Raw genomic sequence first — 19,517 nt, 5'->3', positions numbered from 1 at the left:
AATTTTGAGCAATATCTTAAGTAATTTTTTTTTAATCATATTAATATGAGAAGGATTGTAATTTACAGAACTTTTCGTATAACTTTTGAATATCTAAACTTGAATTTTAAAATATTGAACTAATACAATTTAATTTTAAAATTAATTAAGTATTTAAAATGGAGATAGTGATGTCAATTTTGTGAAAGAATAGTCATAAGATCCTTTGATTTCAATTTGACCGACCGATTTCAGATCTGTTTCCTAAATTTCACATGCAATCCTCCTAAATTTACTTTCTCCTCCTCATGCAATGACCAAAATATACTTACAAAAAAGAAAAATAAATGATTAATGAAAATAAGATAATGAACTTAATAAGTTACGTGAAACAATTTTAATATTATTAAGATGTTTAGGGTGGCTAAACAGAAAGGCTAATGAAATATTTGATTTAGGCCTTAGAAAAAAAAATTAATTAATGGTGTACTTTATGATTTTATCTTTGCTTAAACAATATACACATTAGATTAAAAGGAACTTTACATAAAAAATTATCCGCGGTTTATATTAGATAATATTTTAGAATCTTGAATTATCACATCTCTTCATATTAGTAAATAAAATTTTATAAAACATTATCCAATCGATTGATTGTCAAAAAATGGCTAACATTTTATTAACTTTAATTAATCTTGATCAATATAAATATTAATAGTAATTTTATTATTTAAAGATAAAAACTTACGTGTTGTAAAGATAACAAACTATAAAGAAAAAAATATAGGTCTTTTTAAAAAATATACTTTAAGTCACTAATTTTATTGTGTTAGACGACATGTACATAAGGATATAGCAAATGCAAGTAGATATTTTTATTATTTATATGATATAAAGAGTTCGTGGAATGAGAGATGGCTCCCGTTTGAGAATAGAAGTTAAATACTTCTCTAATGTGTAAAGCGCTACACTCCACACTTTCCTTGTTCACCAGCTATATAATTAGATATATTTGGATTGTTGATGAAATTGCATTGTGTACTATTAACATGATCATGTCTATCTCTTTGACCGGCATTGACGACACCTGTACCTGTACCAGTCTGCATTAGCGACACCTGTACCTGTACCAGCCTGCATTGGCGACACCTGTACCTGTACCAGCAACAACAACAATAATGAGATGAGTGTTTTGGTTCCTGTTTCTCTTTGACCTGGCGGCACCTGTACCAGCAACAACAACAATATTGAGATATTGTTTTGGTTTTTGTTTCAGAGAGGATGGAATCACACTTTTAGAAAATAAGCAAACATAGAATTATTTTTTTTTTTAATTAAAAAATATTGATTATATCTTTTTCTCTTGAGTTTTTACTATATTTATTGGTTGAGATGTTTGCAATCCTTATTTTTGAATATTTGTCTTGTAAAACAAATTCAATAAATATTTTTGTTATTTATGTCTTTTTTTGCTAACTTATTTGTTAGGAAGAAAATAGCATTATTCATCATTTAAGCATATAAAAGTAGTCAAGCACAATTGTGACTTGTGATTATTAACTTTATTTTTATTTATCAATGATATTATTAATGTTTATTCTGACTTATGACACTAGAGATATTTTTTGGGTAATTATAATATAAATCGTAGGTTTTTCATTATTTTTTTCACTATAAACTTTGAATAGTTATGCCCCTCTAATATGTGATCGGTAGTAACTTTATATTAAAGGCCGTGAACATCCACAAACCTCAAACTCTTGAATTCAACTCTCTCTGTCATCACCAATAAGCATCTCACAAATCTATCATTGCCAACCATCACTAAATGTTATTAGCTTTTGGAGTGTTTATATTTACGATAATATCTTAATAATTAAATATATACTAACATTTTAATCTTATTGCAGGAAAATAAAATATGTCCTTGTTTTATTAAGCACATGATAAATCAAATACACATTATTGCTTCTCAAAAAAGGGAAAAAGGGAAAGAAATTTGTTAAGGCAAGTTATAGGAGCATTATTATTCCTCACTCAATTACTTGATAATAGTAACTTTTACAAAAAATACCAAATAAAATTATAATTGGTACTAATAAAGAGTGCAGGACCACACTACCATACTTATAATTTGTATACAACTATCAAATTAAATTCTTTACCAAATAAAAGTTGACAAATTTGAAGCTTAAGATAATACTACCATCAAAGAATTCAACCAAAAGAACCAAAAGGTTGATACCTTACACTTTCATTTAATTATTTTTGGTGTCATAATATGTATAATATATAATTTTAGTCGATATGAGCTTTCTTTCATTATTCAAGTCAGAATAAAAGAATAGTGCTATGACATATTCACAATTAACATAAAACTTGCGTTTATAATACTTTTTTTTTTTAACTTGGTGTGGCGATGAGATGAATTAAAACAGTCAATTTATACAATCGACTTAATTTGTCTGAGATTGAGGCGTAATTTTTACCATAAATGTAGGTCATGTAGTAGATTTAAAAAGGATGCATTAAATAATTTTAAACCTAATAATATGTACTAGTAAAACTCATGAGCAATACCAATAAAGGTTGTGGTGGAGTGATAAGTACTTCATCCATAATTAGAGGTCTCGAGTTCAAGTCTTTCTCGGTACAGAGTGCTTTATTAGACAGTGCTTTACTCCCAATGTGGGATTTTTCAGCGTAAATTTAAATTTAATCACGCTCCAATACATATATCAGACACCGGGTGAAAACAAGAAAAAGAAACTCATGAACAATTAAAGGTTACTCCATTTATGCAACAATAAATGTCTCCATGTCTTAAAAGTATCCACCATGGTAGTACTTCCTCAACCAAATCTTTACTAGCAATTGTCCCTTTCCCCATTAAAGTTTCTTGAAATTCACTTCAAAATTTATAGGCCTTCTTATGGTTGATAGTGAAATTAATGAATTATTCAGAAAATATAATTATATCATTTTAATAGTAATCATTAATAGTACTACAAATTTCTGGTGTTGTAATTTTAATATTACAATTTTCTGGTAATATAATTATATCTATCATTTCAATAGTACAAATTTCTGGTGTTGTAATTTTAATAGTACAATTTTCTGGTGTTATAATATGGATCTCCCTTATTAATAACCAATTTTTCAGCCCCAACTAATTCATACATTACAATTACTACAGTCAAATTAATAGATTGAATTCTATAGGTGTAAACATATATATAGGTTGATTTTATCCATTTTTTTTTGGTACATAGCTATTTTATCTATTTATATATGGTCAATGATATCTTATTAAGTATAACTTTCATGTGTAACAATAAAAATCTCAAATGATGAATTTACCATTTGTGTTTGTTATTATTGAGAGGTAAATTTGTCAAAAATAATCTTTCAAGAATCAAGGGTCTTAATGTAATTGCATCTTTGGAGGGATCTGAAATCAAGTACATTCAATTCACCATTAATTAAAAAAAAGATTATTGTAAATTGGGAATCACCTTGATCATAAGAATCCTGTCCAACATTAAATTTGGAAAAAAAAAATATGTATTTAATTAGCCAAGAAAAAGCCAAAAGAAAACAATATATGCTATTCCCAATATAATAGTATAACAAACATATGATATTATTAATCCCTGTGCAGTGATTCCTTCAATTAATTATTGGTCTGTCCCCTTCCTTGATTTACCAAAATTACCCCTAAATTAAGTTTGATTAGTCCTATCCTCAAGGTTAGATTTGGAAATTTGGACTCTTGAATGTGGCTAAAACAGTGACCTAAAAAGTAACATTGAAGAAAGTGAAAGAAAGGCAACACACTACACACACAAAAACTCACACTACAGGCAATCTTACTCACTTCGTTCCTTTTTACTTGTCTCATTTAAAAAATATAATTTATTTATTTAATTTTTAATTTATTTTTATTATTAAATATAGTTATTTTTAAAGTATTTTTTAAAACATTAAATTTTAAAATAAAGCCTTTAACATTAATGTATCCAAGAAATCATAAATTCAAGCCATGTAAATATTATAAAAATACATGTTAAGAGCACATATAATAAAACTTTATAGTCCAGACTTATTTTTGATCCTGCACATAATGAAAACTTAAATGTAATGGACTTTATAGTCCAGACTCATTTCCGATCCTGCGCATAATGAAAACTTAAATGTAATGGACTATCTTTTGTGAAGAGTTAGATTTATTATATTTTAAAATAATATAATGAAATTGTTATTTTATTATTTATTCTTAATCAAGCATGCCAAAACAAATAGAACCTTGTAGTTAACTTTTTTTCTCAATTCTGAGCATAGCATAAATTATTATATTTAAATAGTAATATAATAAAATTATTATTTTGTTATTTATTATTAAGGGCAAAAGCTAAATTAATAGTGAACAAATAAAAATAAAAATGGAACATATAAACACAGCATGACAGCATATGATGATTGAGTCAAAGATTGCTTTTTTAGTGGACATATAGAGCAAACTTGGCAGCTCTTTTGTCTCTCTTTCTTCTTCATGTGTGTGAGAGAGAGTTTCACTTCACTTGGTAGTAGTACATTAGCTACCCCACTACCCCCTTTTTCTTCTCACAGTCTATATCTCTACAACAAGGCATGCTCTCTCACCCTTTTTTTGTTTTTTTCATTTTTTGTATTTTGTGGTCATTAACTCATTATATTGGTGTAACTTTTATTGGGTTGTTGCTAATTGTTGTTATTACTTTTACACGTACTTTTCTTGATTCAAACTGAACACTCTTTTAAGCAATGCAGTATGGTTTTGGTATCTTTTGCTTTACTATTTTGGAGAATATCTAAATGTGAAATGTGCTTTCTTGGATGAGACTTTGAGGTTAAGAGATTACAAGAAATGATTGCTTTTTGCTAGGAGAGTTTGTTGAGTTTTTCTTTGGGTTCACTTCTCTAATGTCAAGTGGGGTACGGTGCCTTTTATTTTCTTTGGATGCAAGTGTTTTCAAGATTTGTCTTGCAATATATTGTAGTATTATCAATATCAATCTTGTTGAGTCACATTAGGGGGAGTTCTTTGTTTAGTTACATTGTTTTTTAGTTAATTGGACTAAAGTTTTTTTTTTTTGAGGGTTCTTTGTGCTAAACAATGGAATTAATCAATAGGGTCCTTTTGAATTTGTGCATTTGCTAGGCCTTTTTAGCTTTGCTCAGCCATCTTGTTTTCAGTTTGAAGACAATGGGTATGCCCTTTTTCAATCTTTTGTTTTTGTTCTGAAACATATGGAAGCATTGTGGTTTTTTGGTTTTGAGTCTTTCTCTTAGATCTTGTTGTTTGGCTGTATTGGGTGAACTTCTGCTATGTTGAGGGCATTTTTGGGGTTTTGGAGTCTAATGATCCAATATTTAGATTTTTTAAATTGGTGTTATGCAATTGGAGGTCAAGTGTTCCAAGTGCGGAAACAACCTTTTGCAGAAATGTAGGGAAAGGCTGTGTAAAATAGACCCTTGTGGTCCGGCCCTCGCATAGCAGGAGCTTTAGTGCACTGGGCTGCCTTTTTTGGCCCTTTTGAAGTTTATAGAAATGTTGCCATATAAGATGTTAGTCCTATATGTTATAAAATCTTATGTGATTAATTGTGTTTCTCTGATGTTTGTTTTGAAGAGATGTGTTGTACTCAGTAGTTTGTGGATTCTACTGTTAATGACCTGTTATGTTGTTTTTGGTAGGTTGCAGATCAATTGATATGACTAGATATGGAGTTGGAATTCGACAAGTATTGTGTAGTAGATGGAAGTCCTACAACTGTGCTTCCATCTCCGCGACACCGTCTAAAAGGTGAAAGGAGAAAAAGCAAAGCAAATTCCAGATGCAGTAAAGAAGTATTGACTGTAGATGGCGAATTCACTGAGATAAGCTTTCATCGTTATCGTAGTGTGTCATGTAAAGATGTTCCATCAAGGAAATCACATTTGGGAGGAAATGATATCCTAAAGAGGGGATCTGTCTATCAAAGTTCTAAAGACGTTAGGCGCACCAAGAGAACTGATGCTGTTGAGGAAAGGAAAAAAATTGAGTTCTCTAGAGGCAATGCCACTGAATTCTCATTTGGCATTGTCGATGTTTTGTGTGGTTCAGATGAGGACAATTCACTCATAACTAAACATGGATCCTCGTTCAATCCTATTTCCGAGAGAGATGTACCATCGGATAGCTCTCTAGGAAGTTCTTTAAATTCTGATAGAGAAAATAGAAGGACTCAAATTCCACTAAGACAGTCAGCTCAGGATTCAAACATCATGTCTCAATCAGTCGTCGATCGTCTAGGTGCAGTTAACAGAAAAACGGAGAGGGATCCATCTGTGTCTTTATCCAAATCATTGTCTGCAAAATTAGCAGTACCACATTCGCCTGCTCGATCAGAAAGTGATAGCTCCAGGACCAGCAGCCAAAAATCCCGTTTCAGTCCTATTAGAAAGATGTTTGATCCGTTTGGTAAATCAAAGTCTCTGAAAAGTCCATTCAGTTATACTTTCGAACCTGGCAGGGATACCAAGAATGAGCTTCTTAACGTCAGTAGAGGCAGAACGGTTCATAAATCTCTATTGCATGATTTCTCAAGCATAGAAGAGGAGCCTTTGGAATGTAATCCTCAGCCTATCAAGAAAGAGATCAGTAATCCGAATGTCCAGACCTTACCAGCTCATTTACACGGCTTGCTCAGGTCGGATAAGAAAAATGGATTGCCCTTTTTCGAGTTCTCAGTAAAGTCACCTGAAGATAGTTTTGTCGCAAAGTCCTGGAAAGTGGAGAATACCTTGGATTGGGTGTATACATTTCTTTCCCTTCACCATAAAAGGAAGAGCAATGCTAGTGGATGGGGATTGAAAGATGGCGTTAGAGAACCGTTGTTGGTTGGGCAGATGCAAGTTTCCTGTTATTTATGTACAGACATTAAAAGTGCTGGAGATTGCGACAACTCAATGGTGACAGAGTTTGTCTTGTATGATACGCCTTATTCAGGAAAAAGAGTTTCTTCTCAGGAAAGTTGTCGTTCTTCCCCTGATGTCACTGTTGCACCTAAGGCCTCTGATGAAAAATCATCTGGAGCTAATTGTGATAGAGGTCACTTCGACTCATCAACTCCTTTGGGAGTAGCACAACTGCAGTCACAGGTTGAAATTGCGGCCATTGCTATAGAGGTACCATTTGAAAAGAGAGAGAGTTTAAAATTCACGAGTGAGGATACAAAGGCTGATCAGCCACTTCCAAATTTACTGGATCTCTCTGTGGTTGAGCAAAGAATTGGACATTCTGATAGTGTAAGCCCCGCCAAAGTGAACGTTGTGATCCCTTCCGGACACCATGGTCTTCCAACAACTGAAAGTCCAGGTCCTTCCTCCTTATTGGATAGATGGAGGATGGGTGGAGGTTGTGACTGTGGCGGCTGGGACATGGCATGCCCGCTTCACATATTTGGCAATCCAAATATTCATTTTGATGACAACCGGCCTCTGGTTGAGATTCAGCAGCCGTTGGAACTCTTCATTCAGGTAATGTTCTTTTTAAACTTTAGCAATCTTGATAGACATAATTAGTCCTGCTATTGGAGCATTCTTTGTGAGAAGGGTTTCTGTTCTAAGCAGTGGGAAGTAACTGCATATAATAGTTAGACCTCTAGTTTCTCAGCATATACTCGCATTGACGTTTAGTTCATCTTTCTCATGTTACTAGATTCATATCTCTTGTTCCTTTTTAAGAATTGAGATGACATTTAACTCGTAAACTTATGTTTAGAAACCGAATCATTGTTTCTCAAGGTATACAAGTCAAATCAATGTTTAACTATGCCCAGTAGACGCATTTGAAAATACCACACATAAGGATATTCTATCTAACCCCTGAAGGGGAGAGATGAAAGCCAACTTTATCTGCTCAATTAGTACTGATAATGCTTTGTCGCGAAAGTGAATTTTTCCTTATTCATTGTTTCAAACTGTATACAGGGAAGGAACGATAAAGCTCCAGCATTGACCATGACACTTAAGGAGGATGGACAGTATTCAGTTGATTTCCACGCTCAGTTATCTGCACTACAAGCATTCTCTGTTTGTGTCTCAATTTTGCATTCAATGGAAACGTCGATTGCAGTGGGACAAGAGAAAAATGTAGAATCTTTGCAATCCAAAACGTTGAGGGTGTTCGTTCAGGATGACATTAAAGGCTTGATTAATGTAGTTAGAGAGGAAAAGAAACAGGAAGTACACAAAAAAGTGGAGCAAGTACTCCCAACTTTCGTGCTCAATCCACCGTTCTCACCAATTGGTCGAGTGTAGTCTTGAACAACTCACTCAGCTAGGAGTTGAACTTATACTCCATTCTACGTGGGGTGTATATCGAGCTCCATACAAAAACTGGCTGCTTTGTGAACTCGAGATCACCCGGATGCAACCTTTTCTTGCGTGCAGTTTTGAGAGGAACCGAGATGATGAATGGTGCACACGAGGCAGAATCCACGAGCTTGTCAAGTCTGATTTTCAGCTGGATGATCCATGTTTTTTTCTTCTGGAATAGATGCCACACTATACTGTTTATATTGTTAGTTGATAGGGAAGGGCATAGGAAGCTCAATTCAATTTTTTCGACAATAGAAAATTTCAAATATAAGCATTAGCCTACTTGTAATTTATTCATGATGGCCACAAGGTGCTGAAGGAAAGAAAGCCATAAGGGAAATTTTGAACACTCTTTTGTAGTAGTATTGAGTCAGTAGCATAGTTTTGTTTGAACTTTTTATGTAAGTATATTATTGTGGGAAATAAATAGCTCTTGGGCCAGTGTAATGCAATTGCAGCATATCTGAGAGTTCCCTTTCGCTTTGTATCCGGATTTGCTATACTTGAGCCGAGGGTCTTTCGAAAATAGCCTCTCTATACCTCCATGAGCTAGTGGTGATGTCTGCGTACACTACTCTCCCCAGACCTCACTCGTGGGATTTCACTGAGTATGTTGTTGCAGTGTAAATCACAACTTGCAATCTTGGTTTGAACTTCAGGCAACAGCACATACCTAGTGTATCCACGAGTCTCAAAGAATGGTTTGTATGCAGTTTTACCCTACAACAACATACTCAGTGTATTCCCATGAAGTGGGGTCAGGGGAGGGTAAAGTGTACGCAATCCATACCACTAGCTCAAACGAAGTAGAGAGACTGTTTCCGATAGCTGGCTCAGGACATATAACAATATAACAAACAAACAAACATAAAAGGACACAACGCGATAGGATAACACACTGCTAGATAATAAAGGAAATAAGACACTCACAAGGTACTACTATAAACTATCTATCCAAAATCATAGACATCACCGAAACACCACGAACAAGAAACTCCAAGCGCAGATACAAACAAAGCACTCTTCTCTACTAAAACGACCCCCGACTCAAGTAAAGCATATCGAAATCAAGTGTGATTTGGGAGGGTGATGTATACACAACCTTATCTTACCTTGTGAAAGAGACCCTCGGTTACTAAAACGATCCTCGACTCAAGTAAAGCATATCGAAATCAAGTGTGATTCGGGAAGATGGTATATACACAAACCTTATCTTATCTTGTGAACTCGACTCAAGTAAAGCATATCAAAATTAATTACGGTCTGTTTGGACTTCCAGACAGTTGCATATTTCCTTTTTTAAATCAAAAGTTATTTAGCTTATCATGAAATGCACATGATGGCCAGCATGAAACCAAATAATTGGTTTTCTTGAAAAAGGACTTTCTTTGTCTCTCTGTTGGTGGGAAGGAACACATTATCCTTGAGTAATTTTATTCATGAGAGATAATGCTTTTTCCCTTTTTTTAAAAAAGAAAAATTACATATGATTTGATAAAGCAACTGGCAAGTGGTCTCCCATTTCTATAACAACAACATTATCCACTGTGACTCCATAAATAGGTCCGGAGATGTAGGTCTTAATTCTACAATCTGAGATAAGGATGTTGTTTCTGATAGATTCTCGGCTCAATAGCCTCCCGTTTCTATCCTCGATATAATTTTATAACTTCTCTATCCTATAAATAACATATTGATCCGAGAGTTCTTTCATTTTATGGCTTTTGTCATGAAACACAACAACATATCCCAGTCTGTACCACTACCTCAGATGAAATAGAGAGGTTGTTTTTAATAGACTCTCGGCTCAGAAAAAATGGTATAAAAAGACATAATAAAAGCAAAAAAACAAGAGTGAAATGACACATCAATAGAGAAACAAGACAAATCACAAACGTATAAAGCAAAAAACGCCGTTGCCGGGGATCGAACCCGGGTCACCCGCGTGACAGGCGGGAATACTCACCACTATACTACAACGACCTTGCTGTTAACACCTCATTTAATTTATCATAATTCTTTCGAAATTAAACAAATCTTTTTAGCATTTTCCTTTTAAGAGAGAGTCGAAAAATGCAGAAGTAGACTTCTATATACTACGTATAATAAAAGAGTGGATGTGAAATTCACTGAATTTGGTTAGTCATTGCTATTGCTATTCTCTGATGCACAGCGGGAACCTTAGTACACTAAACGGTCGTTTACTCGTTTGCTACCTCAACGATGAAAAAAAATATGAAAATATTATTGTATAAAAAGCAATCGCCGTTGCCGGGGATCGAACCCGGGTCACCCGCGTGACAGGCGGGAATACTTACCACTATACTACAACGACCTTATCGACAACAACTGTCAATGTCTAGACTTTTCATTATCCACAAACTGTCTAGCACAGTGGCACATTCTGCATTTGTGTGCTTGTAAAATACTTGCCACTAAGTGTCAAGTATTGTTGATTGCACTTTTCATCAATGTTTATGGAAATCAACAAGGAAGGAAAATAGACATTTCTATAAATAATGTTCAAAGACAAGGCTACACAAGAAATAATTACATTACTGCAAACTCACCGGAAATCAATCAATCAATCAACTACGCCTCAATTCCAGATAAGTTGTGTCGCCTATATTAATGTTACTATCAAATTTACAGTTATATACAAAAGTAGGCATCCCTACATCCTTTGTTTAATGACCGCGAAATTCCTGAGGGCCAAGCTGGCACGCGGTTCACAATTCGATGAGTAGTCAGGCTGCATCTTTCTATGAAGTGTTGAAAGAACCAAATGAACTGATCTTTCCTTTGTTAGCTTGGTGAAGGCAGCGTTGCACGATCATCTTCCTTTTTATGTTCATATGGAACCGTTTCTGTTTTAGGCTGCGGGATATCCAAAGAAAACAACCTCTTGAAAGATTCATAAGATGCAAAGAAAAGTGCTCCCTGAGTCATGTACATGATCAATCTAGGACTCAAGCCCCTGCCATGGAATCAAGGTTCATTATTACTAGAACAAATAAAATAGCTAGCGTCAACAACGTATTGACAATATGAGGTATGGTTTTAGAATACTGTTGGTATTCGTTCAGCATAAGATATGTGCCGCGTCCAACAAACTAAATTGCTAGAGTATGTGATAGCATTGAAAATATATTACAGAGTGGGATTAGTGGGTGTATCAAATATTACCAGAAGGTATTATTCAGTTAAATTACTTCAATAGGCTATCCAACCATTACCTGTAGAGACCCTTCAAACCTTCACGCTTCCCAATTTCTTGAAGTGTGCCGAATACACCAAAATGAGTCCTAGATCCAGGAATCTGCACGACCAAGACTTCCTTAGGAACTATACAAATCAGTCGTCCATATAGTGTAAAGGGGAAGACGAGGAGTACAGAAGCTGAAGCTTTCCAAAGGCACTGATACCGGCTTTACTTAAATCAGTTTCTCATTAGCAATCAGTTAAATAGAAAAAAGGGAAATGAAACACAGAAACTGAATGCTTTCAGAATACTTTAAATTGATCCCAGTTTCAAGCAAACTGTACGACATACTGACATAAAGGGAACACATCGGAAGAATAACCTGTGTCTGTAATCTTGTCTTGACAACATCGAAGGGAGTTGTGAATAGTGCAGCAGTAGATCCAGCTAATCCGCCACAGGCAAGCTGGTATGAAGAGTAAACAATGAAACATAGAACACTAAGGCTAGATCGCGTCAAACTGTAAACTTTAATGACTTAAACGATAAACTTGACAATCATTGCTTAACCAGGAGAAGAAGTAAAATGTAAGTGCCAGAAAACTATCTATCACGAGCCTGATAATGGCAAAGATGGAGGGTGGACAAAGGAGTACTCAATAGAAGAAAACTAACCGTCATTAGCATGTCATTTTGGTTGTGCAGTTGAACTGATGACAACCACAACTCCTTCAGTCTTTCATATGTATAGAACTGCCAGTCAAAATAGTACTTCTAAGAAATAGAGAATAATAATGTAAAATGAAAGAGCAATAGAAGTCTAAAAGAATGAATTAAACTACACTGAAAGAAAATATACAGAAATCAACTTTCTGCTCCCCATTTCTCTCCAAATACGAACAGAGACAGATCACACAAGTCAAAACTTACCTTAATGATTGAGTGGGGAATATTCCTCCAAAGTACAGCTCTCCATCCCATATATAGTGAGGGTAAACCACCACTTCTTATAATCTCAATAAAGGCATTCCTACGGATGCAAAAATGAGAAAGCAAGATGCTGTCAGTAGGCAATAATAGTCCTCCCTCCTTAGTGTACTGAGTTAAAGTAGCAAATGACGATAACAGAACTTCAGGGCTAAAGCAGATCACATAATGATGGTAGCCAGAAACATGAGTTTTTAGCTACATTTCGCATTTTTTTGTTTTTACACTTTAATCGTGTTTGAGCTATAACGTTAATGCTTTGTGCTTATTATGTGTCTTTTGGTTGCAAGACTTTTTTCCGAGCTTTTGAGCAATTTTGGAGCTAAGATAGATACCTTGGTATTTTGAGTAAAAGCCGGAGAATTCACTTGGGATCGCGTTCGAAGTTCAAGGACCGAGATGCATGCGACAAAATGAAGTAGATATACACTGGAAAACAGCTTCTCGCGATGCGCTGTGCAATGCAGCCCGGCGCTGCACCTGCCTTGTCTGCTGCTCCCTGACGAGAAATCCAGAGGCTTGGAAAATTGGTTTGGCACGATGCATAGCAGGCCAAGTCACATCAGGCATTTTGTTGCCAGATTTTTCGAGTCGTCTTTTCGAAAGTATTTTGGTCCAGGAACTTTTGTACATGGTATAAATATACCAAAAATACAAATAATAGGGGACTGGATGTTGGGAAGTCAGAGAAAGCGACCAAGTGTTGAAGACAACAGATTTCACTACTTTCATCAGCACTTCAATTCAATATGGAAATTTGGATCTATAGTTGGCTGTAATAAACTCTGGTTTTCTTTCTTCTTTGATTATGTGCTTGTCTAATTTTATGGAGCAGCTCTTCGTAAGGTTTGTGACAGATATGGTGTTTTAGGTTTAATTCATGGATTTGACTTGCTTAAATTGTTAGATTTTGTTAATGGAGTTTGAACAATATGCATAGTTGTTCCCCATTTAGTTAATTGAAAGCGAAGCTTTATATTGATGATCATTGATCTATGCTACTAAATTATGATTTGCATAATGATTCTTTTTCCTAATTGAAAGAGTTTATTGAGTCGTTCCTCGCAAGAAGTTTTCTTGTCTAAATCCATTGGCTTATTCTTGTAAATGTTCTTCAGCATTTAATTAGTTAATCTGAAGATATTAAATTCATTCGAAAGACGTTTCTTAATTTAGTGGACATGCTAATCAGTTGAATTTGCAAGAGGCAACGAAACCTCAGATAATAACTTTGAAAACAAGTTGATCCTGATTATTTCTTTTGCGCCTATCTAGTCATTAGCACTTACTTCTCCTATTAATAATCAATCGTTATTTCATAATTCTCAAGTCCATTAAATCAACAATAGTTAAAAGTATACTTGTTACTCGTGGTGTAATAGCACATCAATCCACTATCACTATTTTCCTGAATACTTAGCAAGTTCATTTGAGGCGTTAATTGTACCAATCTTCTGGGGAGACACAATTATTCTATACGATATTTGACTAGCTAAGCGCCTGCAGTTTGCGCTCATTTAACTTAAGACATCACTAACCCTATTAAGGTAAATCAATATTCCCTAGTTTACTTTTTCCTGCGAGTTTTCTCAATTCTGTGAGACAGCCTTCACAATACCAAGGACCAACTAAAATTTAAAGATGTGGCAAAAAAGATCATAGTTTAGATGATTTTCTTCAATTCTATCCAGCAGAGACCTTGAGGAACATATGAGTATATTATACACTCTCTCTCTCTCTCTCTTAAGGCAACAGATGCATACTTAAACACGGACAAGAAGCACTCAAGGCTACGAGCATTCTCATATCATAGTAAACAGTGGTAAACAGAACAGAATCAGACAGATCCAAAAGCTGGTGGAATCAGATAATGGGATGACTAACATATTTGAGGAACAAACAATTTTACCAGCAGTTTTTATAGTGGGAGCCCACTTGCATCTGTTGCTTTATGCGTTCACTTGGAGTGAAAATGAATGAAGTGGCAATGCTTGCACAACCCCCTGCCAAGCAGTGTGCAAAAGAGTGACATTCCTGTGTGATAGAAATGTATAATAGTTAGGAATACACCAATGTCCTTGTAAAAAGAAGCATATTAATGGAAAATTTATCAATGGCTACCACAGCACATAGACCAGTTTCTCCTGCACTAATTTAAAGAAATTAAAATAACTTAGCTATTGAAAATTGATTTAGTTACTGCAGTAAATTTTAGTTAACAAGTTGTTTAGAATTAAGATGAGTTTGAATTTTAAATTTTAGATTAGGTTGTTTTAGTTGTTGAGATACTTTACATTATTTTGAAATTCAAATTATGCTGATTTTTGTTTTATGTTGGCTATTTAAAGTCCTCAATGCTCAATAAACTCATTTGAAAGCTATTGAAAGATTTCAATCCAGTGAGAGTCATTTTAACCCCTTTTTCGCTGCCCCATCTTCTTTTAAAAAAACAAAAACAACAGTAGCTGGCTTAACAGTCTGTTTTCATTTTTTTCCCAATTCCATTCTTGGCTTGCTTGGGGGGTGCGGACAGCAATTTTGAGGGGAAGTTTGACATGAAACTGGGAAAAAGAAAAAGAAAATAAAACATTCACCTTAGGAAAAAGAGGAAGCAAGGCCCCTTTAACTGATTCATATGTAAAGGTGTAAATTGCAGATATTGGTGCAGACGAAGCAAGATTGGTGGAAATTCCCCGATAAAGTGCTGTTACTCCTAAGATAAGTTGACGAACAATTTCAAAAGGTCAAAACATAGGCTCTAAGAAAGAGAAAGATCTCATTGCATGTAAGGAATTAACATATTGAAACGTAATGTTCAGTATCAAATAAATATACCTCTTTCGGAAATAAATGATCTGCCTATGTAATAAAGTGGCTTCTGATCATTGTGACATGACTGAACAACAGTCTTAATTGTGTCAACTGGATGAAGACAAACGCTGACAAAAATTCCAGCCATTGCTCCTGCAAAAGCATGCTCTTGTTTTGCAAGTGCATACCGAGGCTTGTCCTTTGCCACAGAGATCTGTACTTCAGATCTGACCTCTTCCTCCACTTCTACTTTTTCATTGATGGTAGAATCATATACCTGATCCTCAGCATCAATTTTGTCATCTACACTAGCAGAACCAGTTGTAGGGACAGTGTACTCATGGAAGACTGACTTATTTTCGGAACATGGAATCTCTAGCGTATTTGACTTTTGGTCATGAAAGACATCATTATGGTGCCTTAGAGATGCACTGCCGGTTGACACCCTGTCAATCTCTCCATGCTTTGCGATCTGACTTAAACCAGCTGATTTTTCCCTGTCAGTCTGGCAATCAGCATTTACTGTATCCACGGCTGAGCAGCAACTTAAAGGACTGTTTGCCTTGTCTTCTATGGTACATTTTCTGCTTTCATGGCGACCAATACTAGCACAATTTAGTTGATGCTTAAATTTCAGTAAGGATGCTTCATGCATCCAACCATACACAGTCTGTAAATAATTCGCGAAATCTTCTGCTTTCCGAGTTTCTGGGTGCATGGTAGATCCATCATGGAGGATACTCCGCAGAGGAGAGTTTCCTAAAAGAGGACCAAAGAATGAAACTTTCTGGTTCACTGTCAGTCGCTCAACATTTGCAAGCAGCAGAGGTGAAGAATCTGTATCACTATCCACATTGACAGGTATTGTGTGATCATAACTTGGAAAACAAACACCAGAAATTTTATCTGCAGTGGGGTAGCAAAATATGTTGTTTTCTTGGTGATCAGTGTTATTGCATCTGGAACTTCCTTTAGATAGGATTCGTGTAAGAGGGCGAGCTGCAGAATTCCATATACTTCCAACTGCTGATACGAGCTCACTTGTGCGCATTATCTCAGAAGATTCATAGTCAGAATTTTTTGGGTTCTCCTTCTTTCCAGAAGAAATAGGGGCATTACTTTCTCGGTCAAAATCAGTGAGTTCAAACAGTGCCCCATCAAGTAGATTACACCTGTATCTGATTGAAGGTTTGTTACTTTGGCGTGGTTGACTTCCCCCCGTCATTTTACCACAATGACTTAAAATATTCTTCAAAACATAAAATGCTGGAAGATTGCCAACTGCAATGTTGAATGTAACATTATTATTATTATGTGCAAAGAACTATATTATTTGCTCACAAATGTCATTGAAACTAAAAAGTAAATGAAACAAATCAGTGCAAAAAGTAACAAAACCAAGTAAACCATCCAAGCAAGTTCTTTTAAGTGTAGGTGCAAATTAGTTTTTATACATGTTCCTGCCTTAAGATGTTTTTCACCCGATTATAATAGATACTAGAGTTTTAAGTTCTTAGATTGGAATCGTAAACTGAATATAATATTGAGATATCCCTCCTTCACATTGAATGAAATTGGAATATCAATTGCTTATTAGCTATGAAGTGTGTTTGATGTTATGTATTAACTATATCTTGCATATGATCAGTCATCACAATAAATGCACATCAAAGGTCTAAAATAATAAGTAAAAGTTACTAGTAATATAAAAGTGCAGTAACTTCCAAAAATAGAATTTCTCGTCGTAAACAATATTTCCAAATGTAACACTTAGCATGTACGGAGAACAATACTCGTAGAACAGAAAGCAAAGGACGTACTGTTACCTGTCAAAGCTTCCTTCCTCTTACTAGTCCCACTAGTTCCTTTGGACACAGCCAATCAAGAAGTAACAAATTACCCCTGATAGTAACATCAATCACAAATTTCAGAATCAAGATTTACAGAAAGCAAAAAAGCTACTGAAACCAACTACACTAGAATGAAATTGCCCATCCTGAAACTATACTTCTCAAGCACAAAAACATCACGAAGAGCTAAAAAGTCAAATCTTTTCTACACCCAAGGGTGTGGCCTAGTGGTTCAACGAAGTGGTTTGAGCACTATGAGTTCCCAGGTTCAATTCCCTGGAGAGACAAACATTAGGTAATTTCTTTCCATCTGTTCTAGCCTACCTACTAGAAGCATCTAGTACCCCGAACTATGACCAAATTGGCTACCACACACTGCAACTTCACAGTGGTCCTATTACCCCTGAACTCAATTTTAACGTATTTTTGTCACCCTTTTATGCTGATGTGGCACCTTTTGTCATCTTTTAAGTTGACATGACACCTTTGACGTGGGACCCATTTTATATAATAAAGGTGTCACACCAGCATAAAAGGATGCCAAAAATACGCTAAAATTGAGTTTAGGGGTAATACGACCACTAGGACCCTGTGAAGTTAGAGTGTGTTGTAGCAACTTTGGACATCGTTCAAGAGTACTGGATGCTTATCTCTAATAATAATAATAATAATAATAATAACAGATATACTTCTCAAAATACTATCATTCAAAAAAATCAAAACTTTTTCATTAAACCAACTTGAAATTTCTCATTCTCGAATAATATTAATGACCCCACAATTAACAACAAAGACTCCAATCATTCATCACATGCTCACTATCAGTTTATATATATATATATATATATATATATATATCAATACAAAGTTAATATAACTACCTGAATGAAATTGACAGCTTTGTAGCTGAAAACAAGGCTCCAAGAATGCTGTGAATCATTTCTCCTGGACCAAATCAGAGCAAGTTAGTAGGGCTTAAGAATTAAGCTGTTGGGGTTTATGAAAGAGAATTTTTAAAATCAAAATTGGGATGCATCATCTGTCATTTAGTGCTATAATTGTGACACAGATATTCCAGAGTGTCATTTTTTATTTTTTTTTAAAATAAATGGAATTAAATTATAGAAATGTGCATATACCTGCTGGGCTTGTACCATATTAAATTAACCTTGTACTATAATAATAACAGGGGTCATGTGTTTTACTAGTTTATAATCCCTCCGTCCCATTTTATGTGTCGCCATTTAATCGGGTACAGAATTTAAGTAATAAGAAAAGACTTGATAAAGTTTACCAAATTATCCTTTATCAAAAAATGTGTCAATATATTTTTTTTAATTAAGTGGAGACCAATAAGGGTAAAAGGATAATTGTGTCTTTAAAAAGTTACCAAATAAGGAAAAACGACATTTATTTTGGGACGGATTAAAAAAAAAATGATGACACATAATTTGAGACGGAAGGAGTAAGGAGTATGTTTTATGGAAAAAGAGATCATTTTCACCCATACTATAAGTCACATCTAAATTATATAAGTGAGCTATTACACACCTTAACTATATAAAAGTGATATTATAATCTTCCCGTGACCCCATTCTAAGACACACATATTACACTTATTTTAGGCGCGTCCAGCCTATTAAATAACAAAAATAAACGGCTAAAAACATTAAGGGAAAAAACATCGCTTCCACCCCAAACTCTAGTCGAAAAATCAAATAATCACCTCTAAACTATATAAGTGACATATTACACACCTTAACTATAAAAAAAAGTGATACTTTTTACTCCCTAAATCTGATGTGGAAAATACATAATTATTTAAATAAAAAATTGGCGCATTTAAATTAAAAATTAATATAAAAAAAATAAAAAAATTAAAATATTCCTCCCCCAACCCCCAGCATCCATCTCCCCACCCCTCCCCAAACAATCATCTTCTTCATCACCTCGCACCCCCAAACCATCTTCTTCTTCATCACCCCCACCCCAACCAACACAGTTCTTCATCACCCCACCTCCAAATTCCAACCTCATCCCCAAATAACACAATTCATACTCCACCTTCATCGAATCAATGTCAATTTCACATTGAACAAAATCAAATTGTATTTGATGTTTAAAACGGGAAAAAACAAATTTTGTAAAAAAAAAAATATAAAATTTTGTAGCAAGGATGTTTTTCGGTGAATTCTCGTCGGGAAGTCGAATTCATCGTCCACTTTCTCCTCTCTGTCTGTTAATTATTAATCCATCCAAAAATGTAGCTTGCTACCATATTAGTT

The 19,517-nt window shown here is 34.8% G+C and overlaps 2 protein-coding genes and 2 non-coding genes across 6 annotated transcripts; 1 reads left to right on the top strand and 3 right to left on the bottom strand.

Moving 5' to 3' along the window:
- Positions 1-4,461: 4,461 nt before the first annotated feature.
- On the top strand, positions 4,462-8,834 carry LOC107865488. Of its 3 annotated transcripts, none has more exons than XM_016711754.2 (3): positions 4,462-4,627; positions 5,716-7,539; positions 7,993-8,834. In XM_016711754.2, the coding sequence occupies exons 2-3, from the start codon at positions 5,743-5,745 to the stop codon at positions 8,320-8,322; spliced, it is 2,127 nt and encodes a 708-aa protein (XP_016567240.1). In that variant the 5' UTR covers positions 4,462-4,627; positions 5,716-5,742; the 3' UTR covers positions 8,323-8,834. The 3 variants fall into 3 exon arrangements, with proteins under 3 accessions (XP_016567240.1, XP_016567231.1, XP_016567236.1); XM_016711745.2 differs by lacking the exon at positions 4,462-4,627 and adding an exon at positions 4,648-4,953; XM_016711750.2 differs by lacking the exon at positions 4,462-4,627 and adding an exon at positions 4,950-5,228.
- Positions 8,835-10,293: 1,459 nt separating this feature from the next.
- TRNAD-GUC lies at positions 10,294-10,365 on the bottom strand. The gene has a single exon. It is a non-coding gene; the product is annotated as a tRNA-Asp (tRNA).
- A 280-nt stretch (positions 10,366-10,645) lies between these two features.
- Positions 10,646-10,717, bottom strand: TRNAD-GUC. Its single transcript has one exon. It is a non-coding gene; the product is annotated as a tRNA-Asp (tRNA).
- Positions 10,718-10,874: 157 nt separating this feature from the next.
- Positions 10,875-18,358, bottom strand: LOC107865478. The gene is made up of 10 exons (XM_016711733.2): positions 18,114-18,358; positions 17,209-17,284; positions 15,407-16,663; positions 15,166-15,284; positions 14,481-14,605; positions 12,515-12,614; positions 12,260-12,337; positions 11,967-12,050; positions 11,619-11,701; positions 10,875-11,359 (listed from the first exon to the last, which is right to left on the bottom strand). Exons 3-10 carry the CDS (start codon positions 16,605-16,607, stop codon positions 11,188-11,190), a joined length of 1,962 nt encoding a protein of 653 aa, XP_016567219.1. The 5' UTR covers positions 16,608-16,663; positions 17,209-17,284; positions 18,114-18,358; the 3' UTR covers positions 10,875-11,187.
- Between the last annotated feature and the right edge of the window lie 1,159 nt (positions 18,359-19,517).

This window comes from Capsicum annuum, chromosome 1, assembly GCF_002878395.1.
Source record: "Capsicum annuum cultivar UCD-10X-F1 chromosome 1, UCD10Xv1.1, whole genome shotgun sequence".
Taxonomy (NCBI): Eukaryota; Viridiplantae; Streptophyta; class Magnoliopsida; order Solanales; family Solanaceae; genus Capsicum; species Capsicum annuum.
Note: the sequence above shows the minus strand (reverse complement) of the source record. Positions and strands in the feature narration are given on the sequence as shown.